This window comes from Anopheles coluzzii, chromosome 2 (assembly GCF_943734685.1).
Source record: "Anopheles coluzzii chromosome 2, AcolN3, whole genome shotgun sequence".
NCBI lineage: Eukaryota > Metazoa > Arthropoda > Insecta > Diptera > Culicidae > Anopheles > Anopheles coluzzii.
The window spans coordinates 93,484,534-93,502,865 of NC_064670.1; the positions used below are offsets into that span (position 1 = coordinate 93,484,534).

An 18,332-nucleotide genomic window follows, 5' to 3' on the forward strand; every position below is an offset into this window, starting at 1 on the left:
ATGAATTGCCCGAAGAAGTAAACGATATTGCATGTTTGGTGATATATTGGTGAATGGAAAGAGTGGGTTTTCAACAGATAATAATGTTTATCATTATCTTCTCTTATTTCTAGAGTGGATTGATCAATGCCTCGTCTCAAATGTATCTACGATCATCCCGCTATAATTTCACGGGTACGTAATTCAATAGCTTTATGCTTCTCTGGGAAGATTTAAGTAACATTTTCAAATATTACTAAAATGATACAAAATTTAATGAATTTGTGATATAAACCTTAAATTTAAGACAAATTATTTAAACGCAAGAGATACAAACCTGTCACACCATGAGACACAGGAAGGGAGTCTTACCGGTTGTACGGTGTCATGATCATAGCATGTATATATATAACTGATTTGCTCATTTTCTTTCCTTGCTTTGACGTTTTTTTGTCTATTTGTCTCATTCGCCTCTTTTAATCGGTGGATTAATTCTAAAACTTAGTATCTAACATTCTTCTTTGCAAGCCATTTAGAATGTTTTTCTGTTTTACATGTGGTTTTGGTTAAAGTTCTTTATCAAGGCTAGTTATACGAAAGAATTATGACAGTCTTCGCTGGCGATCGCTGTCTGATGAGAAGATGGTGTCGACTTGCAAATACCTTATACCGGGTAGTCTCGACTTCCTTAAAACTATCCGTTGATTTTATTTAGAATGTTTGTCTGTTTTACATGTGGTGCTGGTTAAAGTTCTTTATAAAGGCTAGTTATAAAAAAGAATTTCATTTCATTTCATTTCATTTCATTTCATTTCATTTCATTTCATTTCATTTCATTTCATTTCATTTATTAATTCAATATCCGCCATCAAGGCTAAATAAAACAGACTTAAAACTAATTAAACACTAACAAATAAACAAAATAATTCATGAAAAACTAAGCCTAACTAAACTAATCTTGACCTTTCAAAAAATAAAAGAGAAAAAAACATAGGTAGAGCGTAGAGACTATCATAAACTTAATGAAAAAAGAAAGTAAATGAAAACTAAGAAGAATAATTTAAGATAATTAGAAGTAAAAATACGGTTACGGAAAGAGTTAAGAGAGGAGTCGAAATCAAAGAGATAGTAAAAGTGGTTAAACAACCAGAAACAGGATAGAAGAGGATCATTGAAAGTATAAAGAGTATGACGTGTTTCAATTGACACAGAGGATCACGGGGACGAGGAGAACGAGAGGGAACATACAGCGAGATGGACGAGAGCAAATCAGGAATTTTAACAGTTTTCGCTGGTAATCGTTGTGCGGTGAGAGGATGGTGTCGATGCTGTGGTCCAATTTGCAGGTAATGCGTTCTGCTGTATAACCATGGCATTCGGTTAAGATGTGATGTCGACGCCACGGAAACTGCATAGCGGTGGGTTGGATTTTTGCAATAAAATGGTGTGGGTGAGCCAGGTGTGTCCTATTGGAAGTCGATAGGATTGATAGGATTCTCTGGTCTTGGTGTGATGGATGATCTTTCCATGGTGGTGTTGGGGTCTTGATGGTTCTCAGGAAAGAGCAGCCGCTTTTAACCCAATAACCATTCCAGGAATTGGCTGCTTGGTCCAACGGCCTAACGGCCTAAGGAAAGGTGCGCTGAAGCAAATAATTTTTGATTATTTTAATCAGGTATAATGAAAGTTAATACTGAAGGAGGTAGTGAACGAACTAATCATTTCACACGCTGTCGAACGCCCTTCTTCACATCTAGCATCACTATTACAGTGGATATTGAGATCCGCTAGTGGTCAGATTGAAGACTCGTTGACAATGGCTCGGAGTCTCCAGAAGTTCATCATTTTTAACAGTTTTCCAAAAAAGCTCAGTAGGCTGATCGGACGATAGCTGGAAGGATGTGTGGAACATGTGCCGGGCTTGAGTGTCGGGATCACTTTAATAGGGGTGTTTCATTCGTGTCCAACCTCGTTGAAAAATAAAGTCCTCCATCTTTTGCACCCAAAAAAAAACTCTAAACTCATCGACTGGCGATTCTGCAATGGACGTTTCCGATTTTATTTGGTAAGATAACAGTTTCTTATCTACAAATATATATAGCTTTGCTTCTGTTACTATGGATTTTTCTGTATAAGTTTTTTTTCCGTGAATGAATCCCTCGTGTCCTGGTGGTGGTGTGGTATTGTTTGTGTTTGTGAATGAGTATGTGAAGTGAAGTGAGTGTAGTTTAAAGTGCAATTTATCCTCATCACTATCCGCTCAGCTAGCAAATCTGATGGCAATCGAATAGGAAAACTTTAGTTTCACATGAGTGGTGTCGGTTGGTGGTGGTGGTGATGGTAGTAAATAGAACACTATCTCTCTCGCCGATTTTTTTCTTCTTCTGCTCTATGTGTTTGGATTTGTGGCAAGAGACTTGCAATTACTTCTTTTTATTAGTTTTTTATTGTTAATTTTTTTCTTCATTTACTGTTTTATGTGCATTTTCATCTAGAACAAGTATCAAGAGAATATCTGTGCTAAAACGCAAAACACAACAAAGCCCCGCAACAGCATCCTTCGAGGGGGCGGGAACGATTTGAAAACTTCGTACTGTTTTGGGGTTTTTTGTTTTATTTGCAAACTCTTTCAAACTTCTTGTAACTAACTTTTCCTCCCGTCCGCCTAACTCACGCACTATCTAACGTTCATTCCGACAGGAGAGGAGGGCTAAACAATTTGACTAACATCGTTTCACTACTAATCTTGTGCGAGCTGTTAAGTAAATATCGTTTCGGTTGTGCTTTAAAATACCGGTGCACTCACCAAATCTCTCTTTCTTCTTCTTTTTCTCTATTAAAAAGGGGGGGAAACAGACAATTTTTGTAGTTTTTTCTTCTTCATCTTCTAATTTCTGGTACTAGTGCTGAAACACCTACTGGAAGGATTCGAAGGCGGCGTACCCAGTGTTGTACCGATTGTAGAATAATTTGAAGGTGGGAAAAAAACATTCGACACTTTGGCCTTGGCACTTATAGGTTTGACTGTTTTCAAAACAGCCGTTAAAGTATAGTTTAGAAAAGTAAAACCTTCGCACCGCAATGCTGCTCTAATAAGTATACCAATACAGGAAACAATTCTTATCTATCACTCTATAAGGAACCTTGTGTGGAAATTAACTATTCCTCTAATATACCTCTTCTACCTTCTCGTATAGGGCTACATTCAACTAATTTTTCAAACGTACAATTTCGTTGCCAAAAATCCTTCCAGTAGCGCTCACACACCTTCCCATCTAATGGTGGAGGTTCTCTTCTTTGCCGGCACTCAAACGGGATCAAATGATGATACACAAACTCTACTGTTTGGAGGTAAAGGGGGGGGGGGGGGGGGGGGTTATGTGCCGCAAAGGAAATAAGATTGTTTATATCATAAGATTTCCATCACTCCACATGTGCACATTTGTATGTGTAAGTGTGGTTGTAATTGTGTGTGCATGTGTGCATGTGTCGTCTCTCTGTTTGTCTGTGTAAAGTTTATGTAGTATGTGTGTAACCCCTAGAACGCTATATCGCTGTTTCTTCTAGTCTTTTTATCCCAATTTCTCTACTTATTACTCTATTGTGGTAGTGCTGGAGTTGTTAGTTTTTTTTATGTTTACTTCATTTTAACCTCTCTCATTTCACTTTCGCGAATGCGTTTTGTTTTTCATAATTTTTTTCCTTAACTTTGCTTCATTCGATCGAAAATATCAACAAAACAAATATCATTCATGTTGTATTCAACGTTCACATATTGTTTGTTCTCTTTCTGTTTCTCTCTCTCTCTATCTTTCTCTCTATTTTCTCTCTCTGTATGTCGTTTCTCTTTCTATCTCTCCCTCTTGTTCTTTCTCAAATTACTGCTACTTTTAAATAGACGATACTATATTTTGTTGTTTTTTTTGTTCTTTGTTGTTCTAATTACTATATTTGGCGTTTAGAGATGTCCTGTTCTTCTTTCTTATTCTTTTGTTTCGGTTTTGTTTGTTTCGTATTTTAAGAGTTTTATTTACGATCATTACCCAAGATTCGGTTAAAAAAAAACACAGTTTTCTGTTTTTCACGTGAAAACTGTGTAATTAAGATCTACTTTATCGTCCAACTTTGTGTCTGTTTACTTCGGTAGCCTTTTCTAACGTATGCGTCGTTTTTTATCAACTTCCATTCTTTTCTCACACATCGCACACTAACGCTTGAGAAGAAACTCAATGCTAATAAAATAGATCTGATTTTGTTACGGTCGTACTATGCACTCTTTTACGTGTTTCGGGTTTCGTTTGTATTCACTTTTTTGTTTCTGTAACATTCCCTAGTTTTGCTTGTATGTGTGCTTGTATTGTGTGTGCGTGTGTGTTTGTCTGCAAACTGCTGCTGATGTCTGCTCGTCACACTCATCATCACACTGGAACAACACACCCATTCGATAGGAACGGCTAACAAGTTGAATGCAACTAGTCTAAATGACACCGAGAGTGGCACAGAGTGTGTGTGTATGCTTTACAATTTTCGTAGTAATAGTTTTGCTGTTATTCGTTTTGCTGTCGTTTTGTTTGAGTTTTCTCTCCTACACTTTTGGTTCACCTTAAAGCTACCTTAAGTTTAAATACAATATTGTTATTTGTTTTGTGTTTTCCTTTTGTCTTTGATTTACCTAATATCGTAGAACTTATAATTCAGACCATGTTCTTGATGTTAGTGTACTTTTGCTTCACTTTGTTTCAAGTCTATGTATTTCCCCATTCTTTCTTTATTCCCTTTTTTATCCATTTTTATTTTCCTTCACTTCAATTTAGGCTTCTGAAGCCTAAGAGCGCGAAACGTCGTTTTGAGGATAATAAGAGACAGCTTATGTAGGTTTGAAGTGTGCTACAGAGCTTATGATCATTGCAGTATCAGAGATTCTTCTGCATGATCATAAGCCAAACATACCCATCAACGAAATGATATTAGCTCATCTCGTTGTGTCATTGCCGGAAAATCGTCTGCCAGTGGCGCATACATACTTCCTATAATAATAGTCAAACGGGGGCCGTTTACGTTCGTTTTACGTAGCCATGCTGCTTCACAATAGAAGTAAATACGGTAGAGAGAACAAGTTGCAATTGCTTTTTGAAGTTGGACCACACATGTTCTATGTATAACCTTAGTTTTAAGCACCTTTCTCCTCGCACAAAAATATGGCAAATTGGCAAATGAAGAATGTACCAAAACGCAGCTCAAATTCAACCATATTTCAGTAAAAGTTCAGGTAAAACTTCTCGGGGCTCTTTTTGCGTACTTTACCTCTTCACACAGCAACACGCACATCCACGCATTCGCTCATCAGATTCACACACGTTCGTTCATTCACACTTCCTTGTATTCTTAGTACCTTTTAGTATCTCTTAGTACCCAAGCCACTACAGAAGACATCAATTTACTATATATATATTAGGTCGAGATAAATCATTCCACTTTTAGTACTACAAAATCTCCCACTCCATCCCTCCCCCCCATCACTTCCCCAGTCGGATGGAGAGTTGAAGGTATCGAGGGGGAGCGAGCAATACCGTCGTAGAAAACCTAACGTCCACTGAACACAAGGGAGAAGGCTAGCTAACGATATTTATACTAAAGTAGGCACTCCTAGAGACACAGATAAATACTGTCATTGACAGATAGAAGTAATGTTCATAACACTCCAGGCCGCTCGGTTGAATGATTCGATTTTGGCTTTGCTTGTCTAGTTACCTTCTGCTTGTCTTCTGACTTTAACTGGAAGGACCAAACGCCTGGGTGTGCCATGAGTAGGCAAACGATAAAACACAGTTCTAAATATCATTCGTTAATAGATAACGATCAATCACTGAGTAGGATACGTACGCATTTGTTAAAACCGGCAGTAGCTGCTACAGTTTGTTTGATTTCTGACGCCGGTTTGAGTGACGGCTTTGCTTGTCGTCGCCGCTCGACGATTTAGATACCTTTACCCCGCGTGTGTGTGTGTCTTCTTAGAAAACGGAGAACTTCCACATACTCCCCTCCATCTGCACACTCCCCATTGCATCTTCACGCACATAAAAATCCCATTTCAGGTTCCTTGTTATCAGGTGCTAAAGTTTTGTTTGGAAGGTTCGTATCACTGTTTTGATACCAACTACAGTCGCTACATTCGATTAGCTGGATAGCTGGAGGTCCGGCGACCGTTCTAAACGGTGCTCGCTCCAAGCGCTATAAGGATGCCTATACGGTTATGTTAGAGTTTGGTGTTTACTTCTTACTTCCCCATTCCGGCCTATTATGTACGACGGCTGGGCCGCTTCGGTTTACTGCCGGTACTGTGGTTCCCCACTTCGGCCGGTACGGCCACTATTGCCTCCTCCACGTCCGCACCTTTCCATCGCGTCTGGCCATACTTTAGCCGCAGTTCTTCGTGCAGCTTGTCCCTCAGCATCGCGCTGCCCGTGTCCGCCTCGAGAAAGGGTGGCGCCAGTCCGTGCGCTACCCGCTCGTTGATGGGAATGAGCCGCCTGCGGCTCGATTCGTACAGCTCCAGGTTCAGCGGTGAGCGGCGGGAGCGCTTTTTGGTCTTGACCGGCAGGATCGGTTTCTCCTCACCGTCCGGTTTTACACGCCCCTCGGTCCCGACGGTGTCGCCCGACCCGGCGTCCACCGTGTCTAGCCCGCCCGTGGCCGCTGTTAGTTTGCCGTTGAACGTGTCACACTTGAACACGGACACACTTTCCCTGCTGTTGTTCTTACCCGAGTACGTGTCGAACTTGGAGCTCGAGCCTGGTTCCGCCGAACCGGCGGCACTGGCGGCACCCTTGCCAAACGTCTCGAAGTGATGGGACAGGTCGGGCGGTGAACTGGTGGCCGCATCACGGCTCAACCGTCGACCGATCGTCCCGAGCCGCTCGCTGATGATACTGTCCGTGCTGAAGCGCCGCACGTTGAGCGACGAAGAGAAGGACGAGCTCTTGCTGCCACCGTCCTGGCGCGATCGGCCAAACCCGAACCCGGCCCTCGAAAGCCGGCCCGGGCTGGCCCGTCGGCTCGCGGAGGCTGACGCTGACAGGCGCGATCCGGCTGGATGGACCTCGGGAAGCAGCGCTTGTGAGGTGCTCTCCGACGTAGCCGACAGTGATGCGTCCACGTCCGTGTCTAACTGCACCCTGTCGAGTTTGATGTTTCTGGGTCGGTTTAAAGTACACACGCATAAGCCACACTGAGTACAGAGAGAAGATGGGAAAACCATGCACCTACCTGCGTATTTCCTGGATCATCTCGAAGAACTGGGCTTTGCTCTTGCGGCGGCGTCTCTGCTCATCCTCCTTCTGGGCCAAAGGGAAAGCGCGCGTTAGTTAGGCGAAAAGTAAACACAAACCTAGTGGTTACGGGGGCGTGCCAATGTTCAGGGGGAAAACGACCGTTTGGTCGAATTGTTTTTTTTATTCATTTTTTAAACACTAACACTACTGAGCAAGGTGCAAAATTTCGAAGCTACCCCAAAAACTCCATTTCCTCCCAACTGTATACATTACCCGTTTGACGCTCTTCTGGAACAGGCTCGTGATCTGGCCCTGGCGGATCGTGTGCACCAGCTCCTTGGCCGCATGGTGGGGCGATACCAGCTCAACGCAGTTGATAAACCGATACAGCTTCTGGCTGAAGAACATGATGTTGCGGCTCTTCCAGATCGTGTCCTTCGGCTGGTGGCGCAGTATCGGCAGCGTGTACTTGTAGAACACGTGCTCGATGATCAGTATCAGCACACCGAGCACCATACCGACGCCGAGCAGCAGGAAGACACCGGCGACCGCCGTCACACCGAGCGGTTTCGGCTGGGCCATTTCGCGATCTAGCTTGAAGCACGGCAGATCGCCGTACCATTTGGCGGTCAGTATGTCCAGGTAGCCGTCATGCGAGTACTTCGAGATCAGTGCGGACATGGTCTTCTTCAGCGGGAACCTATTCCAACCAAAACAAGGGGTTACTCTACATGTTGATAAATGGTTCCCAGTGTCTTTAGGTAGACTTACCCTTTGGACATGCCTATCGCGTAAGAATCTTCAATATAATTATCACCTATACGCTGCAAGGAGCAGCTTTGGTCCGTACCACGGTAGTAATCCAATATTGGAGTATCACACATCAGCAGATCGATGGTGCGGTTTCTGTTTAAAGAAAGATACATTGAGCAGAAAATTAATCACAAGATCACAAGGACCTCCAGTCCTTTAACCGATCGTTGCTACATACTTTAACCGCTCGATGCCTTCGTCGATACTTTGGAGTTGATATTTTTTCATGTGCTCCCAGAGCCGCTTATCGTTCTGCTGAACGTACGATTCGGCGGCGGTGGCGATCGGCGAACCAACTCGTTGGGTGAGCATCTGCAAGAAAAATCCCATCAAGATCACAGAGTAAGATCACACAGAATAGGCCGCTGGAGAGCCGTTGTAGGCCCACACCATGTACATACCGACATTTCGTAGTATTTCGCCTCATTGTGGAACAGTAGGCCCGCTATCAGCGCCGCAATGTTGGCAGTGTAGGACGCAATGAAAATGACGCTAAAGCCACCCCATACGTTGATGAGAAATTTGTTGGGCCACGATTTCGGTGCCTTGAAAGCGACCAAGTGTCCACAGAGCAGACCCCACATTACCCAGAGAGCTGTTATCGAAAGAAAATGGGGTAGTGTATGAGCATTCCGGGTTTGGCAGGCTTCATCGTCCAGCATTACACTACATACCCGATGACATGCTAAAGTTTTTGCTTCGCTGCCGTCCCCACGGATTGAGCCCGAACGGGCTCAACCATTCATAGATCGCTACGGCCACGGCAGTTACGTTGAGCGACGTGAAGATCGCTATCCAGAGCTCGGGCGAAAAGGGCAGTAGAAACGCTAGCAGCGGTATATCGGTGGCAGCTTCCGGTGCTGCCAGCAGGGAAACGCCGCCGTGGAAGTACGGTATCGTAAAATCGATCACCTCCGAACGGGCTCTGAAAAGGATATAGTACAGATAGCAATTGTGATTCTTAGCACCGAATTGGTTTGAAAATTTATACTTCACTTACTTGGAAACGCTTAGTGGTGCAAAGGAAAGATCTGCTGTTCCGGAGATAAGATCACCAATAACGCCATTCCACAGTTGGCGTGTGCGTACCGGAGGTGCAACGGGAACTTCGAATGGGTACTGAGGTGCTTCATCCCTGGCGGTGGCATTAATTCCCCCTTGTGAGAGCTTCAACTTGGAGCCCCGTTTGAGGCTTCTTCCCGATTGAGCTACAATGATGACATTACAAGTTAACAATTACCTCAATTTAAAACCGAGAAATGGGTAACCAAATCATGGCCCTTAACTGGACAAGCATTGGTCAGTCATAACGTACCACTCAGGAATCGTTTTGACGAGAAACGAAATAGAAGTCAAATGTAAACTCAATTCACAAAATTGCAGAGAAACGGAGCAATAAATTGCTGAAGTGAATGAAGTCAATGAACAAATAAAAATCCGTGCAAATCTTTAGATAGAGATTTGTGGATATATAAAGTTCCATAAACCATGAAAAATCCATGAACCTTTATAATTTCACGATTCTTTAGATATTAATGAATCCGGAGATTTAGATTCAAGATTTAGATTTAGATGATACAGCAATGGGATTTAACAGCTTGAACATGAAATTAATGACGATGTTGAGATCGCTAGGCGAGACACCCGAACATAACACGAGAAGCTTACGTATTAAACGTACCGTCAAATTTTGACTGTGATTCCACGTGCGTCGGTACTGCCGGTTTCCTAACGTTCGTTGGCGGTTCTGTCGGTTCCGGCGGCGGTGGTACTCTCCGTCCGAACAATCCATCGTGCACGATGTACAGATGGAAATCGAAGTTAATTTCCGTGGCCAGCTTCTGCAGCAAATCCATCGACAGGCCATAACAGCATCGTGTTCTACAAGCAAAGTAAACCGTGTTAACATTCTTCAAAATCTTTTGCAGAAACCTAATCCTCAATGCTTATTACCGATACAGTGGATACTTCTGGCGCGGCTCCTCCTGCAGGTGCAGGCTAGAAGCTGGCTGAATTTCTCTCAACCGATTGCGCCGCTCGATTTCGTTGAACATAAGCGTAAGATTGTGCCGGCCGGTGGTGTATATTTGGTAGCAGATGAGCCCGCGCAAACACTGGCCCTCCTCGTTGACGGACGATTCCATCACGAACGGTGGTGCGACGGAAACGACCACGCGGAACATGGTTTTCGCTTTGCCGGCCAGTCCTAAGATGCAAAAGGTAAACCAAGGTCAGATCACATCGTTGGTGGCGCAACATTCGTATACATACCGGACACGGTGACATCTCCGCCGGGCCATATTATCGTATCGAGATGTACCGAGCGTCCCGTAATGAGGCCCACGCGACGCCATTTGGTAGTGATCCCAGTTCCAGCCGTGTTCGGCGCCGTTCCATTAACCGATGGGTTGGTGTATCTTGCTCCTCCTTCTCCTCGATCCGCATGGTGGTAGTCTCCCCTTGGTGTTGATGATGATTGTCTCGCTGTCGGCACGAGGTTCAGCATTTCAAAATGGCTCACGAGCGACTTTTCGATGAACCCGCTAGCGATCGGAAAGCCGGACAGTGCCTGCCGGGCATTTTGCTGTAGATTCCTGGAGGATTTAAAAAAGAGGGACACATTAACAACTATGAGCAATATCTCACGAAAACGCGTTAGTGAACTTACTTCGCAAAGTTGAACGCTTTGGCCAGCTCGACCCGATTGATCGTACCCATGCAGCCGCCCTTGTACCGTGTGGCACCGCCCCGACTTCGCCCACGTCCATCGCCTCCTCCTCCTCCTCCTGCACTGCCGCTGCCAGCTCGGTCCGTGTTGTATTTGTGATTCGTGGTCGCCGACCACCAGGTGCTTTGACGCTTAACTCTAGAACTATTTGTACTACTGACATCACGTAAATTTGCACTACTATTGCTTATAGGCGAAATAATATCGTTCGTTCCGTGCACTGGTGCGGCCACCCCCGGCTGCTGGCCCGTTAAACTAGGTTCGTGAACACTTGGTTGAGTATTTGCACTGTTAACTGGTAATGTTAAAATTTTGTCTCCCTGTTGCTGCCGGTCGCCGCCCGGTACGGAACGTTTCTGCTGCATCTGCATCGGTCGCTGCTGGCGCTCCCGCTGGCTCTGGGGAGGCCCTTTCGTTTGGTCCTGTGTGCCACTGCCAGCGCGTCCGCTGGCACTACCGCCCGTCGGCCCCGCACTACCATCCCGTCCCGATGGTCCACCACGTCCTTTGCCGCCGCCGGTGGCCGGCATATCGTCCCGCTCGACCTTGGCCCAGGTGGCGGCAAACAGTCGAACGGCCGCACGAATAAAATGGCGATCGATCTTCATCTTGATCGGTCGCAGCGCGAGCAACCCCACCGGGAAGTCCTGATTGTGATGGTACAGCACGTGGCCGGAAGAGTTGTGCGGTTTCAGGTACTCGCTGCTACGCTTCAGCTTCATCTCCGACCCTTCCGCGGTGGGGTACTGCTCTGCGTCCACCGCCGTCGTCGTCGTTGCGCTCAGTGGCAATGCTCGCTCGTCCTCAAAGTCTTCAAACTCGTCCGAATCCACTGGCAGCTCATCGAACCGTTCGGTGCGGCGGGCCACATTAACCACCGTATTGTTGTTGTTGTTCGTCTTGCCCCTTGCTCCGGTTTTGGGCGCTTTCTCACCCTTACTGCTGCTCATTGGTCGACGTGCTTTCCCCTGCTTTGCGCTGCTGCCCGACTCGGCCACCGCGCCATCCTGCTTGGGATTGATTAGGGCCGCACTGCCAAACCGGGCCTGCGAGTGACCGGTGTCCAGGTAGGAGCGGGTTCGATTCTTGCGCAACCGTGGATCAAAGTCCTCAAACTCCATGCGACGCTCGACGAGATCGGCCAGGTGCGACTGGTGCCGCAGGTCGAACGTGTCGTAAAAGTCCGTCTCGAGCTCGCTGCGACCGCCCAGGCCCACGTCCAGCGGTTGCTGCTGCTTCGGATCGTAGGACGGTTGGCCCAAATCGTAGAACTCGGTCGCGGACGTCGTGTCCATCCACAGCCAGACGAAGTGTCCGTTCAGCATCTTCATGCGCTGCGCTTCGGCCATGATCAGCCGCGCTACCTTCAGGTTGCACAGGACCAGCACCACGCCCTTGGTGGATCGTGAAATGAAGGCAAGTTTTCTGCGAAAAATAAGCGATGGTGGCCCATGATCATGTAATCATTTCGTTTCATCGCTTTGGACTGCAAGAGGACTTACTTGTAAATTAAATCAAAGTTCGTTGGTAGTGTTACTATAATTGGATTGAGCGGCTTCTGGCGCAGCGGGGCGCCTTTCTTGCCGCTTATAAGCACGTACGTATCGACATCGCACAGAATATGGTATGAATGCCAGTGAACCTGCAAGTAGCGTGTCGGATCAGATATGTCAGGTGGCGTTCTTAATTTGAATGTCTCCAGTGCCAAGATTACACTCACTTGTAAAAAGGTTGCTCTAATGGCTTCAAAAATTTCCCTAGAGGATGGCTGCAGTATTGCTTGTAATTTGGTTGATAGCTAGCGAGTAAAATCAGAAAGAATTAGTACAACATTTTGTGTTTTAAGCACGTTCTTGGCGTTCTTACTAGTGATGTGTTTTATAGAGCGCCCCTACAACTCCGATCAGACTACGGTTTTTCTTAGTCCGATTCTGACTTCGACAAAATCGGAACCACTAGTTGCGCTCGGAGTCGGTTGGAGTTGGAGTTATCCGTAGTCCGAGTCGTTCGAAGTCGAAATCCACCGGAGTCGGAGGCCGGCTCCAACCCTGACACTGACCGATTCCTCACGACTACGTCTCCGTATGATTCTGACGCCCGGACGACTCCGACTCCGGATGACTTCGACTCCCGGACGACTCCGACTCTCGAAGACTTTGTCTCCGGACTACTCCGGACAACTCCGGACGACTCCGGAAGACTTCAGACGACTCTGGTAGACTTCAGACGACGATTCCAGTCGGACCTACCATCCGGAGTCGGTTACAACATGTTCGGAGTCGAATCGTAGTCAACTTCCAATGTTTGCCAACGTTACCCATCACTAGTTCTTACCTCATCGTAGGAGTTGTGCAGTGTAGCAATGCCTCCCTTTGCCCACAGTACGGGCACCTTCATCGCGTTCCCGGCCAGCGCTAACGATTTGGCCGCCGGACTGTCGCCCACGATCACCATCCCGGACAGCGGCATGCCGTCGATCGAGTCGCACGCGGTCGTCATCAGCTTGGACGAGAACCGGCCACTGTCCGGCAGGTTGATGTAGATCGGTCGGAGCGGCGGGCCCTGCGGATGCCCGAACGGAGGGCCCATGTCGATCAGCGTGCGGGCCAGCGTACGGCCCCACAGCTTCGCGCCGCCCGTTACCGCCACCGCAAAGTACACCGCATCCGGTCGCTCGGGAAAGACGGGCTGCGAACCGTCGTCCACGGTGAATGCGCCACCGGCCGGATGTGCTTTTAACATTTCCGCCGCCACCGGTCCACCGGCAAACTCGACGGTCGCATCGGCGTCTAGCGTCTCCTCGCTCGAGCTGGCCGAGGATGGGACAGTCAGCCCGGCAAGTGCCAGCAGCGACAGCAGCAGCTCTACCACCAGAAGCGTTGACGACCGTTTCCAGGGCAACGCGAACATTATTATCGTACGGATGTTCATCGCTTTTTTCTGGTAGTGGGTGGGGATGGGGGCTGGTTGGATGGTAGCGACCGTACACCTTTCCGCCCTCCTCCTCCTCCTCCTCCTCCTCCGCCTCCGTTTCCTTCTCACCGGTTTCGTAACTGTTCGGTTTCGGGTCTTTGACTCCCCGATTATTTTTTTGCTTTCTTTACCGGAAGTGTTCTTCGCCTATGCCTGCTGGCTGATTATGCATGTGCCACTTGTCCCGGTGCGATGAGTGGACTGGAAAGTGTACGTCTAGAAATAGAGAGAGTGTGTGTGGGAGAGATAGAGAGCACATGTATTGCACATATTTACCACAAACAAGTACAGCTCATTGAACAACAACAACAAAATTAACACTTCAGAATTCAGCATTTAAAAAACGGACAAACATTCGAATAACACGCGCACAACATCCTGACACGTACCCACACACACACACACACCCAATCAATGCCGTGCAGACACTGTCACTATCACGGTTGATTATATAATCATTACGTTTAAATCAGAACACACATCAGCAGCAGCCCTAACGCCTCTCGATGCATGAATTCTTGACGGCCGCTAGCAACGTGACTCACACAGCGCCAACCAACTCATGGACTGTGTTGGGAGTGAGCAACACCAATCAGTCCTTCAAGGGTAGGGGGTTGGGAAACCTTGGCACCACCAACATCCTTTGCATTTTTTGCTCATTTCTGCTCACCGGATATTGAGATTTCGATCTGCCCGTGTAGCAAGACAGTGCAAGGACTTGGAGGCGCTGCATCACAGCCTCCTTCTATGCAGCATTATTGTGTGGGATTTGGGTTAAAGGGAAGGAACAAACTGGAACGGAACAAAAGGTGGGGGGGGGGGGGGGAAGGGGGTGAATGTTGTCGAGAGTTGCCAACAAAAAGGAGCAGGAACTTGTTGACATAATAATCAGGTTGTTCTTTGGCTGTGTATAACTCCCTCCCCTTGTCTCACTCCCTTCCCTCTCTCTAACCCTTCCATTACTCACCGATTGATGCTAGTGCCATATGCCGCTGATAATGCAGGTTTCATAATTTGCCACCTTTTCGCTCCGTATCTTGTCCGTTTTTCTCCTTTTTCTTTTCTTTCTGGCGATGTTCTAGCTTTTCTTGCAGGATTCACACTACCAGTTCTTCACTGTCGATGATTTGAAAACTTTTCCTCCGTTGTTTGGCTTTTCTTTCCTTTTTGGCGTAAGCGAAATGAAATTAAAATCCAATTGGAATCCCACACACAGTCAGAATCGTACAGGAACAGCCAGTTGTTTCTCGCAGGAAATGAGCTTGAAGGATATGGATGGTGGTTATTTTTGCCTTTCCTGTGTTCCCGTAGCAAAAATGACACCCCCGCGCGCACCCTGGCTCTCCTTTTCTCACTCTCTCTCTCTCTCTATCTCTTCCTCTTTACTCCCCCACAGAGCCTGTGCAAATCCACCGAGCGGAATCCACTGGCTTTTGGCTGCAGCTGCTGGCTGACTGTGGCGCGGCCGACGACACAGATGACACGTAAATAACTCCTCGTCCTCGGCACGGGGGTTGATGATATCCTTTACTTCAAAACATTGAGGGCTCACGCGAAATTGGGAGCGAACGCGCGGGAGCGCACGCTCGGGTGCGCATGTGCACGTCGCGCGCCACCACAATGTTATCATGTCGCTCGCGTATGTGCGGGCGAATTTAAGTGCGGAGATGGAGCGGGAAGGAAGCTGGATGATGTTTGAGTTGCTTGGAGCTGGCCGAGAGGCCGGAGCATCTGTACGGCGGTGTGATAAGGTTGGTCCGGGAAGCGTTTACACCGAATGACGAATACGGGTGGCCCAAAATGACGTTGGGCTGTGGATTTTTAAAAATTGAGTGATTTGGATGGATTGGAGTAAAAATTTAAAAAAAATCAGCTCATCCGTTTCTCTCGAGTAGGGATTAAACTGATTATGGTGAAGATATTGAGATATTTAAATCGGTGGAGTGCGGCGGACCAGATCACATGATAAAGTCGTCAAAATTACCTACAAAGAATCCGGAATCATGGGGTTACATCTCGCATGTGTTGGTCCCACCATATGTATGGCAGACTATACTGGCAAGGGTAAAACCAACCAGTCACTGATAACAAAGTCTCCATTAAGTGGCAGTAGACGCAGGCGTTGGATGTTAAACGAAATAAGCATCTATAATGTTCAGAGATGTCTGGTGGTGAATTCGTCATCTCGCACGACTTAACAAGCGATGTCCGTCCGACGTGTGAATATTCGAATGTATGTATAGGCTGGCTTACCTACGAGCAGGACATTGCTCCAAAAAAAGGAAGATTGATCAGAAAACTCATATTGTTGCGTCTTATATTCTAAGAAAGTGTCATATGTCGCTCTTAAAATCTTCCTACATATATGTAGGCAATTAAATTATTTGGTAGTTGTCTGCTAGTCACGAGAATAGGGGACGAAATTTGAACGATAATGGAGAAAACGGACGATCCCAACGGCTTTTGTGAGCATGTTTCTGATGATCACGTGGTCTAAATATGCTGTCTCCAAGAAAAGAAGGCGTGTCTTCTATCAGCTTCCGTACAAATTTTTGCGAAACCATATTTTCACTTAACCCTTTAAATTTACTAGTAAAATCCCGAAATAATGCTCGAAACTACATGTTTTTACATTTAATTCTTTTATTTTGTTTTTATTGTTTTGTTTCAAAACATTTCAATTCTCAGAAATTCAATTGCACCGTTTTGTTTCCCTATGTCCCCTGTTGGCACCATAGTCTTGCCTGATCTGTCAAGGCAGACGTCATTCCAATGGAGTGGAGGAGACGAGAAGAAAAACACGAATCTACGCAGAGCATAGAAAATTAGTCATATACTTTTATATTGCTTAATCCAGTGTAATATTGACGGCTTAACGATGCAAGGTAAGGAATCCCCGTCTTGGGTAAAACGTTCGACGTCCGGGAAAACCTCCCATGGCACACCGAACCACCCAAGCGACCTGCAGCTTCGGTGCTACATCATCAATTTTTTTTCTCTTCTGCATCATCCAATTGTACCCATTGTTTACTTTGGCAGGGGATCAGCAGCAGTTCTTCAGCAGTGGTACGTCCTATCCGCAGCAACAGCCAGGATATGGTATCGGGTTTGCCCCGCAGCAGCCCGGAATGCAGCCCGGCTTTCACCCGAGCGCGTTCGCGCCATCGGCTGGCTCGCCGGACGGTTACTCGCCGTACGATGCGGAATCCGCCACGGTCAAGGGGTTCGATTTTAACGATCAAACCATCCGCCGTGGCTTCATCAAGAAGGTGTACTCCATCTTGACCGTAAGTGTCTCGAATACGGTGTTTGCTTTACTGTTTGTTAATTGCATTATTGCTGTCTTTTGCTTTTCGCCGCCGTCACCAGCTGCAACTATCGATCACGTTCGTGTTTGTTGCCTTTGTCATGAACCATGAGCCGACCCAGCTGTTTATTCGCCGCAATCCGTCACTGTTCTGGATTGCGTTCCTGGTAATGATCGGCACGATGATTGCGATTTCCTGCTGCGGTGAGCTGCGCCGTAAGGCACCGGCCAATTTCATTTTTCTGGGCTTGTTTACCTTTGCGGAATCTTTCTTGGTATCGATGGTTGCTGCGACCTACAAATCGGAAGAGGTAAACGTTATCGTCCGGTAAACGAGCGAGCTCTTTTTCTAAGGTTCACAATTTTTCTCCACCTCTCCAGGTGCTGTTAGCATTCGGCATAACGGCAGCCGTCTGTCTCGGACTGACGCTGTTCGCCTTCCAAACCAAGTGGGACTTTACGATGATGGGCGGCATCCTGTTCACGGCCGTCGTGGTACTGTTCCTGTTCGGTCTGATTGCCATGTTTTTCCCGGGCAAAACGATGCAAATTGTTTACTCCTCGTGCGGTGCGCTGCTCTTCTCCTTCTATCTGGTGTACGACACGCAGATCATGATGGGTGGCAGTCACAAGTTCTCCATCAGCCCGGAGGAGTACGTGTTTGCGGCGCTGTGTCTGTATCTGGACGTGATTAACATTTTCCTTCACATCCTCTCCATCATTGGGGCATCGAGGAATTGAAGCGCTTTCGACGTACATTTATTCGAAACGATCTGTGTGTTGTTCGTGTGTGTGTGTGAGTATGTTATAGTACGAAGATGTTTTAGGGTGGTCTGAATGATGGCGGTAGCGAAAGCTGTGTTTTAGGGCATGGACTGCTAACGAACTGCAACGGTAATGTGTACGGAGGAGCGATTGAAACTTACACGCGGGTCTTGCACGTAAAGGACACACGACGCACACAGTTAGCTCTTTAACCGTGAGTATGATTCAGTTCCGTGGCCAATCTACTCAACCCTGCGTGCTCCACTGTCGTACGACAGGCAGGCGGGCAGGCAGCACCATACGCATACCTCTCAATATATCGAAAAATGTATTTATCCTCCCCTTCATGTAACGATCACCGGTACGCGGATGGTCGATTCATTTGTGCTAATGAAGCTATTTGCTGAATGTGGGAAACCGTAAAAATAAACTTTCACAACGACTTTAAATGGCTGTATCAAATCGTTTGCAATGTTATTGATTTGCATTTCACCTG

At 46.7% G+C, this 18,332-nt stretch overlaps 2 protein-coding genes across 5 annotated transcripts; one reads left to right on the plus strand and one right to left on the minus strand.

The window, feature by feature from the left end:
* Positions 1-3,341: 3,341 nt before the first annotated feature.
* On the minus strand, positions 3,342-16,059 carry LOC120961033 (uncharacterized). 4 transcript variants are annotated; one of them, XM_040384604.2, is made up of 16 exons: positions 14,732-16,059; positions 13,126-13,980; positions 12,512-12,589; positions 12,294-12,433; positions 10,732-12,216; positions 10,335-10,657; positions 10,017-10,269; positions 9,745-9,944; positions 9,064-9,271; positions 8,738-8,988; positions 8,465-8,658; positions 8,242-8,375; positions 8,022-8,156; positions 7,524-7,950; positions 7,246-7,316; positions 3,342-7,154 (listed from the first exon to the last, which is right to left on the minus strand). In XM_040384604.2, the coding sequence occupies exons 2-16, from the start codon at positions 13,720-13,722 to the stop codon at positions 6,278-6,280; spliced, it is 5,373 nt and encodes a 1,790-aa protein (XP_040240538.2). In that variant the 5' UTR covers positions 13,723-13,980; positions 14,732-16,059; the 3' UTR covers positions 3,342-6,277. The 4 variants fall into 4 exon arrangements, with proteins under 4 accessions (XP_040240538.2, XP_040240539.2, XP_040240537.2 ...); XM_040384605.2 differs by having other exon boundaries at positions 7,246-7,313; positions 14,732-16,058; XM_040384603.2 differs by having other exon boundaries at positions 3,342-7,172; positions 7,246-7,313; positions 14,732-16,048.
* Positions 16,060-16,513: 454 nt separating this feature from the next.
* On the plus strand, positions 16,514-18,298 carry LOC120953056 (protein lifeguard 1-like). The gene is made up of 4 exons (XM_040372733.2): positions 16,514-16,649; positions 16,804-17,051; positions 17,134-17,382; positions 17,453-18,298. Exons 1-4 carry the CDS (start codon positions 16,643-16,645, stop codon positions 17,810-17,812), a joined length of 864 nt encoding a protein of 287 aa, XP_040228667.1. The 5' UTR covers positions 16,514-16,642; the 3' UTR covers positions 17,813-18,298.
* Positions 18,299-18,332: the final 34 nt, after the last annotated feature.

Bases quoted from the DNA above. Each gene is read 5' to 3' on its own strand.
- LOC120961033 (XM_040384602.2), bottom strand. From the start codon at position 13,722: ATGAACATCCGTACGATAATAATGTTCGCGTTGCCCTGGAAACGGTCG. The intron at 8,989-9,063 runs GTAAGTGAAGTA...TATCCTTTTCAG, and splicing joins GCACCACTAAGCGTTTCCAA to AGCCCGTTCGGAGGTGATCG. The intron at 7,951-8,021 runs GTAAGTCTACCT...TGGTTGGAATAG, and splicing joins GCGATAGGCATGTCCAAAGG to GTTCCCGCTGAAGAAGACCA.
- LOC120953056 (XM_040372733.2), top strand. The intron at 17,052-17,133 runs GTAAGTGTCTCG...CGCCGTCACCAG, and splicing joins AGGTGTACTCCATCTTGACC to CTGCAACTATCGATCACGTT. The intron at 17,383-17,452 runs GTAAACGTTATC...CCACCTCTCCAG, and splicing joins CGACCTACAAATCGGAAGAG to GTGCTGTTAGCATTCGGCAT.